The sequence below is a fragment of the Lagenorhynchus albirostris genome, chromosome 11, assembly GCF_949774975.1.
Source record: "Lagenorhynchus albirostris chromosome 11, mLagAlb1.1, whole genome shotgun sequence".
In the NCBI taxonomy this organism is placed as follows: Eukaryota; Metazoa; Chordata; class Mammalia; order Artiodactyla; family Delphinidae; genus Lagenorhynchus; species Lagenorhynchus albirostris.
This window is the reverse complement of record NC_083105.1, coordinates 102,019,157-102,031,959: the sequence shown is the minus strand read 5'-3', so window position 1 is coordinate 102,031,959 and position 12,803 is coordinate 102,019,157. Positions and strand designations below refer to the sequence as shown.

At 38.7% G+C, this 12,803-nt stretch overlaps 1 protein-coding gene across 2 annotated transcripts in view; it reads right to left on the bottom strand.

Moving 5' to 3' along the window:
• ERC1 (ELKS/RAB6-interacting/CAST family member 1) overlaps positions 1–12,803 on the bottom strand; it is a 415,242-nt gene that overhangs the window by 234,118 nt on the left and 168,321 nt on the right. For both annotated transcript variants that reach the window (XM_060164429.1, XM_060164430.1), the window contains exons 9-11: positions 7,349–7,486; positions 5,945–6,085; positions 4,860–5,000 (exon numbers count right to left, since the gene is read on the bottom strand). In XM_060164429.1, the coding sequence (XP_060020412.1) occupies positions 4,860–5,000; positions 5,945–6,085; positions 7,349–7,486 (420 nt within the window). The remainder of the gene's footprint in view (positions 1–4,859; positions 5,001–5,944; positions 6,086–7,348; positions 7,487–12,803) is intronic.

The window sequence follows — 12,803 nt, the reverse complement described above, 5'->3', positions numbered from 1 at the left end:
AAAAATCCCCTTGTGGTTCTGGCTGCAGGAGGGGAAGAGTAACAACTGTGAAATATGCCCAAAGCGTACTCTATCCAAAGACAGACCCTCAGGAGTAAAAATTTTAACAGAGCTTTATCCCACCTAGGGAAAGGGCATTTCTCCCACTCTAGCCCCTGCTAGTAAAAAATAAGACTCATATATTTGACACAGATGTTGGAATTATCAGACAGGGAATTTAAAGTAACTACAATAAATAGCTAAAGGCACAGGACTTCCCTGATGGTCCAGTGGTTAAGAATCCGCCTTCCAGTGCAGGGGACACGGGTTTGATCCCTGGTCAGCGAACTAAGATCCCACATGCCACAGGGCAACTAAGCCCGCGCGCCGCAACTACTGAGCCTCCGCGCCTCAGCTAGAGAGCCTGCATACCACAAACAACAGAGCCCATGTGCTCTGGAGCCCATGCGCCACAACTAGAGAGCCCACGCAACACAATGAAGATCCCGCGCGCCACAAGTAAGACCCAACTCAGCCAAATAAATAAATAAATAAAATATTTTTTAAAAATAGTTAAAGGCACTAAGGGGAAAAGGAGACAACACCCAAGAATAGAGAGGCAATGTAAGCAGAGAAATGGACACTCCAAGGAAGAATGAGAAGGAAATGCCACATATTAAAAACATGTAAGATCTTGCTTATAATGTAGAATCTAAAAACGGTGAACTCATAAAAGCAGAGCGTAGAAGGGTGGTTGCCAGGGGCTGGGGGTGGGGGAAATGGGAAGATGTTGGTCAAAGTGCACAAACTTTCAGTTATAAGATGAATAAGTCCTGGGGATCTAACATATAGGATATTGACTCTAGTTAACAATGCTGTGTTGCATACTTGAAATTTGCTAAGAGAATACATCTTAAAAAGTGTTGTCAACAACCTAAGTGTCCATCAGTGGATGAATGGATACGAAAATGTGGTATGTACATATGTATGTATGTATACACACATAGGAATATTACTCAGCCATAAAAAGGGGGAAAGTCTTTTCATTTGCCGCAATATGGATGAACCTGAGAACATGCTAAGTGAGATAAGTCAGACAGAGTAGATAAATATCATTATGATTGCACTTATATATGGAATCTAAAACAAAAACAAAAAGACCAAGCTCATAGATACGGAGAAAAGACTGGTAGCCTGCCAGAAGTGGGGAGTCAGAGGTGGGCGACATGGGTGAAGGTGACCAGAAGGTACACATTTCCAGTTACAAAACAGTAAGTCCTGGGGATGTGATGTACAGCATGGTGACTATAAATACGTGCTGCACATGTGAAAGTTGCTAAGAGAATAAATCTTAAAAGTTCTCACGGGCTTCCCTGGTGGCGCAGTGGTTGAGAGTCCGCCTGCCGATGCAGGGGACGTGGGTTTGTGCCCCGGTCCGGGAGGATCCCACATGCCGCAGAGCGGCTGGGCCCGTGAGCCATGGCCACTGAGACTGCGCGTCTGGAGCCTGTGCTCCGCAATGGGAGAGGCCACAACAGTGAGAGGCCCGCGTACCGCAAAAAAAAAAAAAAAGTTCTCATCACAAGAAAAAAAATTATAACTATGTATATTGATGGATGTTCAATAGATTTACTGTGGTGATGATTTTGCAATATATACAAATATTGAGTTGTTACGTTGTACACCAGAAACTAATGAAATGTTATATGTCAATTATACTACAATTTTTAAAAAGTGTTCTCACCACACACAGGAAAGAAGATAACTATTTAAGGTTGATGAATGTGTTAATTAGCTTGATTGTGGTAACCATTTCACAATGCATACATAGATTAAAGCATGTTGCACACCTTAAATATATACAATTTCTGGCATTGAAAAAGCTGAGGAAAAAGAAGAGTGAAAGTGTATATTGCAAACTCTAGAGCAACCTATATTTAGGATGGAGGAGGGCATTGTGGGAGCAGTATAATAGGAAAACATCACTAATTAATTAAAATGAAAAGTTACAGTCTTCCAGAATGAAAGAAGGGAAAATACGAAAAGTAAAATGGCAATTAGTAGAAAAACAAGTAATAAATCAGAGTAGGGGGAAGCCACCAAGTCCTCTACCCAAAGGTAACTTGATTTTTTCTCATGAACCTAAACACGAAGTTTAAGAGATCATAAAAATGACCAGCTATAGAAGTATCATGATAACAAGGAGATTAAAAATAAACAAAGAGGGGCTTCCCTGGTGGCGCAGTGGTTGAGAGTCCGCCTGCCGATGCAGGGGACACGGGTTCGTGCCCTGGTCCGGGAAGATTCCACATGCCGCGGAGCGTCTGGGCCCGTGAGCCATGGCCGCTGGGCCTGCGCGTCCGAAGCCTGTGCTCCACAACGGGAGAGGCCACAACAGCGAGAGGCCCGCGTACCACAAAAAAAAATTTTTAAATAAAATAAACAGAGAAAATGTGGGATTGTCATAAATAGGCGAGTTTGGAATATTAGTGAATAACATTTATTACTCTTGACAGTTACTGCTCAGTTTCATAATCCTAAATACATCTAACAGTCTTATCTTCAACATTCCAGTATTAAATAGAAAATTACTTCCACTTATTTAGTGCAGGGGAAAAAAGTCAATTACCAAATCTGAATTAGTTAATCTCAAAAAAAGTATTTTCCTACTTATTCAAAAGTAACTTTAAGCTACTGGATTTTCTTCCTTTCCTTAGCTTAAGAATATGACTTCATTTCTGGCATACCCTAAATAATGATTCATCACGAGGTGTGCATGCTGAACACACCCAATGTATGGAAAAAGAACAGCACCAAGTCTCAAGACTAGGCTGGGCCCCCTTTTCATCAGTAACCACATGAACTGGACCCAGTTAATCAGAGTTGGTAACTCAGAGATAATAAGCATGAAAGTGCTTTGAAAACTACCAACTGCCATGTAAAGATTAGAGAGGAATAAACCAATGAAATGGATAGTAAACACCTGCACCAAATTCTAATATTCACTGGTACGGGTGACTATCACTGTTAAATTAGCTCTTTCCAGGAAGCCTAATGCTAGTAGAAGAAAAATATCAGATAATTGAGATTTTTACATTGTTGTCTTACATTTCATCTATAAAGGAGTTGCATATTTTAATCTTACTCTAAATTGCCAATTTTCTAAGAGTTCGGGGACTCTCAGGAGTAGAGTAAAATCGGACAAAAACGCCAAGAGAATTAATCAAGGGATAAATGGTATTTTGAATTTTAGGAGATTATTACTCCACTGGTAAGTTATTCCATATGGACACTGTAGAGTTTTCTACTATGCTGTTATGTAAAGCAAAGAAGGAACAGTAATCAAGACAGTATGTTACTGGCATAAAAACAGAAGCACAGATCAATGGAACAGGATAGAAAGCCCAGAGACAAACCCTCGCACATATGGTCACCTTATTCTTGACAAAGGAGGCAAGGATACAGTGGAGAAAACACAGCCTCTTCGATAAGTGGTGCTGGGAAAACTGGACAGGTACATGTAAAAGAATGAAATCAGAACACTCCTTAACACCATATACAAAAATAAACTCAAAATGGGTTAAAGACCTAAATGTAAGGCCAGACACTATAAAATTCTTAGAGGAAAACAGAGGCAGAACACTCTATGACATAAATCACAGCAATCCTTTTTGACCCACCTCCTAGAGAAATGGAAATAAAAACAAAAAAAAAAAGAAATGGGACCTAGAAACTTAGAAGCTTTTGCACAGCAAGGGAAACCATAAAAAAGACGAAAAGACAACCCTCAGAATGGGAGAAAATATTTGCAAATGAAGCAACTAACAAAGGATTAATCTCCAAAATATACAAGCAGCTCATGCAGCTCAATATCAAAAAAACAAACAACCCAACACAAAAATGGGCAGAAGACCTAAACAGACATTTCTCCAAAGAAGACATACAGATGGTCAACAAACACATGAAAGGATGCTCAACACCACTAATCATTAGAGAAATGCAAATCCAAACTACAATGAGGTATCACGTCACACCGGTCAGAAGGGCCATCATCAAAAACTCTACAAACAATAAATGCTGCAGAGGGTGTGGAGAAAAGGGAACCCTCTTGCACTGCTGGTGGCAATGGGAACTGGTACAGCCACTATGGAGAACAGTATGGAGGTTCCTTAAAAAACTACAAATAGAACTACCATATGACCCAGCAATCCCACTACTGGGCATATACCCTGAGAAAACCATAATTCAAAAAAGAGTCATGTACCACAATGTTCATTGCAGCACTATTTACAATAGCCAGGACATGGAAGTAACCTAAGTGTCCATCGACAGATGAATGGGTAAAGAAGATGTGGCACATATATACAGTGGAATATTACTCAGCCATAAAAAGAAACGAAATTGAGTTATTTGTAGTGAGGTGGATGGACCTAGAGTCTGTCATACAGAGTGAAGTAAGTCAGAAAGAGAAAAACAAATACCGTATGCTAACACATATATATGGAATCTAAAAAAAAAACAAAAAAAAAGGTTACGAAGAACCTAGGGGCAAGACAGGAATAAAGACGCAGATGTAGAGAATGGACTTGAGGACACGGGGCGGGGGGAAGGGTAAGCTGGGACAAAGTGAGAGAGTGGCATGGACATATACACACTACCAAATGTAAAATAGATAGCTAGTGGGAAGCAGCCGCACAGGGAGATCAGCTCGGTGCTTTGTGACCCCCTAGAGGGGTGGGATAGGGAGGGTGGGAGGAAGATGCAAGAGGGAGGGGATATGGGGATATATGTATATGTATAGCTGATTCACTTTGTTTTACAGCAGAAACTTTAAATAAATAAATAAAGCAAAGCAAGAAATTGGAAAAGTTTTCTTTAACCTTTTTCAACTGCGAGTCCATCTTCAGACACTCTTCCTTCTTCTGCTCCAAAGCAATTTCTAGTGTCTTAAGCCGTGAGTCCTTTTTCAGTCCTGCGGAAGCCAGGGAAGAAGCATGCTCTTTCAGATCCAAGAGTGAAGCCTGAAAGAAGCAACATACATCTAGAATAAATACTATTTATTAACAAAATGGAGATTTAAATTCTTAAATTTATTTTCCTGGTGGTTTGTAGTTTCTTTCCATTAGCATATACTGACATATTTCCATTTCAAGAACATGAAATACAGAACAAAAACATTAGCTCTGGCTTTCAAGTCCTAACTAAAACAAAATGAATTCCCAAGAAATACCCACTGAATAGTGATTTAAAGAGCTCTACCAGTACATATCCATTCCCACAAAATAAATGGAAGTAGGTCAAGCTTTGTGAATGTAGGCAGTCAACCTTAGTAGCTACACTGACTTTTTTCTTCTCTTCTAATTTTGGAAGAAACATTCTATTAGAAACTTAAATTCCCATAAATTTTCCTAAAGATATTAGAAAGAAAACCCTGAGAATGCCCCTAAAGCTCATGATTATCTGATCACAAGGCATTAGGCATTTTTGCTATTTAGGTGACATCAACAAGGTTCTTCAAAAGCAAAATCAAAGTATATTAAGTCACCTAATTGGTCAACAATCATTTAAGATTTCTCTGCCAATGTTGAGGTGATCGTTAAGAGCTGATGTAAATAGACTGTCCTCCTTGTTCATATTCCGTTCGTCTATCAGCTTCCTCACCATGAGCACAATATTTCTCCAAATGTAACTGGAGAAATACTGTTATTTTAGGATCTGTAAAATGTCATTAACAAGTAAGAAGCCAACTCATAACAGGTGGAAGAGGTAAGAGGTAAGACTTAGGAAATAAATGATTCAATCTACTATATCTCTGCAAAGCTTCCTGAAATAATCCCTGCTACAAGAAGATTCTTTAAATCTTCCAACAGATCGTTTTTTTATATGCATTCTGTAAACACCAACAACATATACACATAATGCACTGGCTAAGCAAACCAAATAATTCCATTTTGGTGATCTTGACCTCTTTCTCTGAGAGGTCGCCTTGCAATAGGCTGACTTTTTCTTTCAGGTCTTTAAGATCTTTTTTGTAGTTATCAATTTCCTCCTGCTTTTCTCGCTCATCTCGGTCCCGCTGGTCCTTTAAGCGTTCGATTGTCCGCTCCTGATAAGAGAGCACATCAATACATGAGAAAATTCCTTTCATACTTCTATCATATGACTGCAATTCAGCTTCTAGCTGATAAAATTTCACACTTCCATCCTCCATTCAAAAGACAGTGAAAGGTTGTTAATAATTTACCTTTTAAAGAATTCAACCTTCCAACCTATCTTGCCCTAACATACATCTGGTTTTGTTCTTTTGATTCCCCTAGGTTTCTTTTCCTATAACCTTAATTAGTATTAGATGTCCCTAGAGTATTCTTTTGGAATAATCTCATTTATTCAAATCCCAAGCAACAAAAAACTTATACATATACCCTAAGGACAATAAGTAGCAAATATTTCTTTTCTATATATAATTCACATGTTGCCTACAAAGCAATGGAAACAACTCACAACTCACACAGCAAAAAGGAGGAGGTTGGAGAGATTATGATTTGTTGAGCTTAAAGCATAAAGAAGGATAAAGAAAAGAGAAACCATTAAAACTTCTGTCAACAGATACTCAGGAAGTTTGAAAGTTGAAGCAATTTAAGTATATTTATGGGTATTATTTCTGAATATATTTGGGGATCAAGCCTTGATCCCTGGGCAGGAAGCCTGAAACATTCTGAGTTCAAGAGGCTTAAGGAACAGTAACCCTATTCCCTAAAGAAAAAATAATAAGAAGAAGAACAATCCAATTAAAATGCCCCACCAAGAGTCCTTAAACCTCCTCCAAGACATTAACACTTGTCATGTTGGGCCACTTCTTATTTAGTCAACCATTCCTGAAAAAAACTAGGTTTGCTCATGAAGGCAAAATGAAGTGGCAAGGCCACGACTAGAAAAACACCAAGTACACTGTATTAATAACTAAAACCCACGAATATATTAGATCCCAATGCAGCGCAGTAAAAGAGAACTAATGTTGCCTCCTGATGGTCAGTGTCTGACATCCCCACATCACCGAATTCTAGCTGACCATACACATAAAAAGAAGATAGTACACAGGGAGCACATGGCTGATTCTTTAGAAACTTCAGCCACTGCCCTCCAGTACGGAATCCATCCTGCCTAGCAACAGATGCTTAAATTGGCAACAACAAAACGCATCTTCTTTCCCTTACACTGGGTACGTCAGCAACAGTACAGGCAGCTCTCTTCCCTTTTGCCAAAGCGACTTCTTCTGTCTTCTCTATCAAGTCTCATCACTAAAGTGACTTTCAGATTAATGGGAAAGCAGAAGCAATGTGTCTGTGAGGAGTCTGGGCCAGTCACCCACCTTCTCGGCAAGGGCCTCCTCCAAAGTAGTCAAGGCGGTGTCAGTGTTGGTGGTGTCAGCCTGCAAGGATCTGACTCGCTCCTTCAAGCTGCTCATCTGCTTTTCCTTATCTCTAAGTTGCTCTTGGAGATTTTCAATCTGAGTTGTGTACACACATTTAAGGGGGGGAAGAAAAGGAAATTAAGAGAAATACAAACAGTCACAATAAAAATCATTTTAAGTTGGAAACAGGTAGATTAGGGTTGTCAGTGTGTGCTCTGTAGAAATAATTTAACCCTAAGGGTCTTAGAACTTCATGCAAAGCTTTAAACTGAGAATTTATAGCCAGAAGAAAGAAAAGACATACACATGGGTATGGTCATACATGCAGAGTCATAAATCTCTATAAAGAAATAAGGAAAGTAGCTAGGGAGAAAAGACCCAACATATAGGGATGGGGATAAAGGGTCTTAAGACCTACAGAGAGGAAAGCCATGAGAAACTGGATTACTTCCAAACCAACAGTGCAAATGCCCAGAGAGATTCCTTTAAAAAATGCTGAGGGAGGACAGCAAATTGAACAGCTGTACGCTAAGAAAAACAAATCAGCTGTAAAAAGGAAAAACTGTTCTTAAATGCTAGTGTTCAAGTTAGGTTTTTATATCATCTTTTATTTGAACAGCAAGCATTTTCAATGAAATTTATTATTATAGTTATTCATTCCTTTATATACACTAGTACGCATTCATTTACTCAAAAAACTATTGGTGAATTCTCTATTCTATGCCAGGCACTAGTGACACAAAAGAAAATGAACAGACCCATTTTCATTACAAGATGGGAAGGGGACTTTATGCAGCTGAATCCAAGCTATGGATGGCCTTCCATGCCATCCTAACGAGCACACATTTTACTCTAGACAGATGCGAACTATTAGGGACTTTTAAGCAAAGAAATGGTCCGGTCAGTTCTGTATTTCAGACTGATAATTCTGACAGCTGTGGAGAAGATATTCAATATCTATGGGGAGTTACGTAGAGACATGGAAACTGCTAGGAGATCGTATCAATTCAGGTAAGAGAGTTTGGAAACTAAATGAGCTAAGAGAGATGGAAAATAGGGGACGGGTTTGTGAAACAGTGTGGAAACAGCATTTTATCACTAGGGAGACTCCCGTACACACAATGAAAAATAGTAAGCAAAAATATGGAGGAACTGTAGAGAGATATTCTTAATAAGCAAAAGGAAAATAAGACAAGTATTCTAAAACTCACAAACTTCATTCTTTCATTCAGCTACGTGCTAGGCAGTTTTCTAGGTGTTGAGGATACAGAATTAATCCAAACAGACAAAAATCCCTACCCTCAAAGAGCTTAACCCTAATACGGTAGACAAGGAATGAATGAATGAAATGAACATAGTATGTAGGATGGTGCTAAGTCCTACGGAGAAAAATGAAGCAGGAGAATATTATATCATCAACTACTCTTGAACTAGCTGGTTTATTTCACATGGTTTTCAAAAAGCAACGTAAATGTTATCTGCTTTGGGACAACTTTCTTGCTCTTACCTCCACGTCAATAAGATGGCCACAGTCTGTATGTCATCACACATGAACAAAGTATTGATCTATATCATACATATACACATCTCCCATTCTTTTCTCTATCTATACATTTGCCTCCATTCTTCCGTCTGTCGATACATTATAGCACGAATCTCCAACCATACTGTTATTACTCATGCTATACACATCTCCACAGATAGACTGGATCTTACTCCTCTACCCCAGCTTTGTATCCTCATATCTGGCACACATCAGGTCTATAATAAATGTTGGTTCATTAGTCAGTAAATAATACATAAGCTTGGACTTTTATAAACTGTATTTAGGCATACACATAAACTTCTGCCAAGAAAAGAACTACAGAAGAACCTAAATCCAACCTTCAAATAATTCCTGCATCAAACCATTTAATATAAGCTCTTTAAGGGTCTGCTTCATTCCAAGCAGACCCTTCCAAGGGGAAGAAAAAAAGGTCCCTCTCTACAGTCCATGAGAATTCCACAGCAGAACAAATAAGCTAAGCGAAAAGATGCAGCAAACTCAGAATAGGGAACCATGAGTACTGTAAGGCTTGGATTTTCACTCTTTAGCAAAGGAAGAATCCTACAGGTGAACCATCGAAATTGGCTCCAGTCTTTTCTATGCCAATAAAGTCCAAAGCATACTGTGAGAGAAAAGACCATCACATATGGGAAGCATTAGTTTCCTTCAGTTTAATCAGACACTCCTATTGGAATCTCATGTGGATCAATACTTATGTAAACTCACAACCACTACAGAGACTTTGCCACTAAAAATCGAGTGCCCATAACATACAGAAGCCAATGCCCTGGTGTTTACATGCTTAACCAGCTGTGCGGGTCACCTTAGTTGCTGACATATAAACCTTATACAAAAAAAAAAAAAGATATCATTTTGTTGATTAGACTTTTTTTTACCAAGAAAGAGCAGTACAACCACCTTTTTTAAAAAATAAAATTTCATAGAACCAACCAAGTTTTACATACAAGAAAACAGAGATTTGTTTTATGAGCCCACCTAATATACAAACAGCCCTTACACGCATAATAAGGATTATACCCTTCTTTCTCCTCCATCATCAGCATCTATGAAAAAATTAAGATGTTAACTGTTAACAATTCCACTTGTATAATTTGTATGTAGTCCAACTCTTAAAGGGATCCATTATTCTTTGCCAGCAAAAACAAAAAAAAACAAACCAACAAACAAAAAGACTTTTCCTGATATACTCAGGTGCAGAAGCTGCTAAACCAGGTAAAATCCCCATTAACAAGTTCTCCCTAAGCTACTTTCTTATCCAATTACCCAGCTGTCTAAACTGTTGAGTTGGAGGGGAGGAAGACGATGCCTATTCCTGGAGAGCAGATATAGCCATTCCACGGCGAAGAAAGGGCAGCGCTCACTAGAGCTGTCTCCTTTGGGCAAGCTGCTATCGGCAAGGAAGACTTGCAGTAGATGCAGATGTGTGCAAACCAGCTGCAAGAGCATTAACCCAAAAGAGGCTCTGTGTGGTGAGTGGTAGGATGGGTGTGTACAAAGCACTTTCCATTTACCCAGCATCATGATGGACAGCAGCTGAATCCTGCTGAAAACTCCTTTTATATATCCTCACTTTGGTTGTGACTCAAAATCGTGATTTTGTGATCAAGGCTCTCTGGGTTCAGACACGTTGCTAACCAAGGGGTGTATGAATGCTATCATATTAATCTTGCCATTATTCTCTTCTTTTAACTAATCCAATATAGAGGCTGTGAAAACTGTTCACCCTAATAGTCCCATATCACACCATTTCAGTATTTACTATGCAATTTCTATAAAATATATAGTGGAAATCCCATTCTACACCAAGTTCAATTATCCACAGGATCTAAAATATACTATTTACAAAAGCTTTGAATCTAACAGCTAAGAGAAAAACTGGATCAGTTATGCACATACTTGACTATTAATGATAAAGATGACTGTTTCAGAATCATGCTAAGTGGAAAAATACTCCTTTAAATATGCTCAGAATATGTACCCCAAAAAAAGAGGAAAACTTTCCATTTTGTAGAAACAGAAACCACAGAATCTCTAGAATGGCAATATGATAAAAACAACAAGAAATTACTCGTGATGGGGGTGGTGGAGGAGGCAGAGGCAGTGGCGACATGAGGGGCCACTAACACTAACAGAGAGTGTGGTATGTGTCAGGCACTGTTTTCAGAAATTTATGTATAACAGCTATTGAAGCTCCACCACAAGACTATAATTATTAGGCAATCTAGCTCCAGAATTGTACTCTTAATCACTGTGCTGTAAATAATATGTTCTATGATGGGGGGAAAAAAAAGAAAGAAAAGAAGAATCACACAAAGATGTCTCAAGCATCTTTCCATAAACGATTCCTCGTTATTAAGTAGTGTTTATCAATAAACACAATGTTATTACTACAGTCACATATGAAAATACTCTCCCCTACAGAAGCAAAGATGGAAGCGTGGAGCATCTTCCATGTACTTCCATGTACAGTCAAACATAACACAGTAAAGCTGGTGGGCAGAACCAAAGGCACTTGATATCAGGATCAGTATCATGATAGTATTAGGACAGTCTGTTTAGCCTTTCAAGGGGTAGAAGGAGGCTAGTTTATTTATACACACGGACTAAGGAGCACTTAACAATAGCTAAAAAAGCTTTTCTTCTTTTACTTTAATAACTTATACTTAATAATATTGAAAATAAAAAATTGTTGCAGAAAATGATGTATTTTATAATTCTATGGGCTCTTCCTACTTTATGCATAACCGATCTGTATTAAGAAGAAATCATTAAGCAGCTATTAACATGTATTCAATTTCTGCATGAGTAAAATTGTGTAGAGATCGAAGGAATTGGTGTTTATTCTATATATGTGTTCCTGGTGATAAACAGGGCGGGGGAGGGTCAATCAGGTTTACACATAGAGCCTAAAATCATAGAGAAGAACTTGAGAGTGAAGAATTCAAGAAGGAAACACTTTTTAAATAACTGTTTAGAGAAAGAAGGCGTTTTCCTTAAAATAACCTCTCTAATTAGAGTATAACTCTGTTAACTGGGCTAGAAAGAAAACAGAAATAATTATTACATTAAATAGAGCCTTTCTTCTCCTCGTACAATTTTTATTTTACAAAGGGAGAAACGCTGATGAAAGGAAGACTAATGCAGAATGCATGCTGCACGCGAATCCCTCAAATCTGTGCACCAGCTCCACACTGGCACGGATTTCTTCACACCTTTTGTTTTGTTTTTTATCAGCATTGCCAGTTGTCAGAAACTATCATGGTTCAACGTGGGTGATTTATTCCTAGTCAAGTGGAACTGATTACTCTGCTGCTGAGGCCCTAATCACTGAGCAAACGTAGAAGGGGCTTCCTATAGGACGTAGTTCTAAGGACAAGAAATCCCAAAATACTTCTTGCAGTCGCCTAGCTACTTGGAACATCATTTAAAGGAAAGCATTTTTTTGATGATGCCTCCAACACTTGTTCTAAGCAGCCATCAGTGTCAAATGTATTGTGGAAAGCAAGTTACTCAGAAAGGCTCTGACCTTTACCTTCTTGGTTAATAATACCTCTCAGTATCAGTGGTAAAAGTACAGGCTGGATGAACTGGTCATAATCAGCTGGCAAAAGAGATCTACAGTACTCAGTGGAATCTAAAAAGGAAAAATTCACTAAGTCCCCTGATCTACGCAATAGTTTGTCTACCATCCTGCAGGCCTGTGAAATGTACTAACAAGGCACAACTATACTTTACCAAAATGATCAGGGTTTGCCCAGACTGTACAGGCCTCTAAATTTTACTTGTCCAGTTATGTGTTTCCAATGATTAGAGGATACAAGAGTTAACAAAGTCATGTGGAACTCT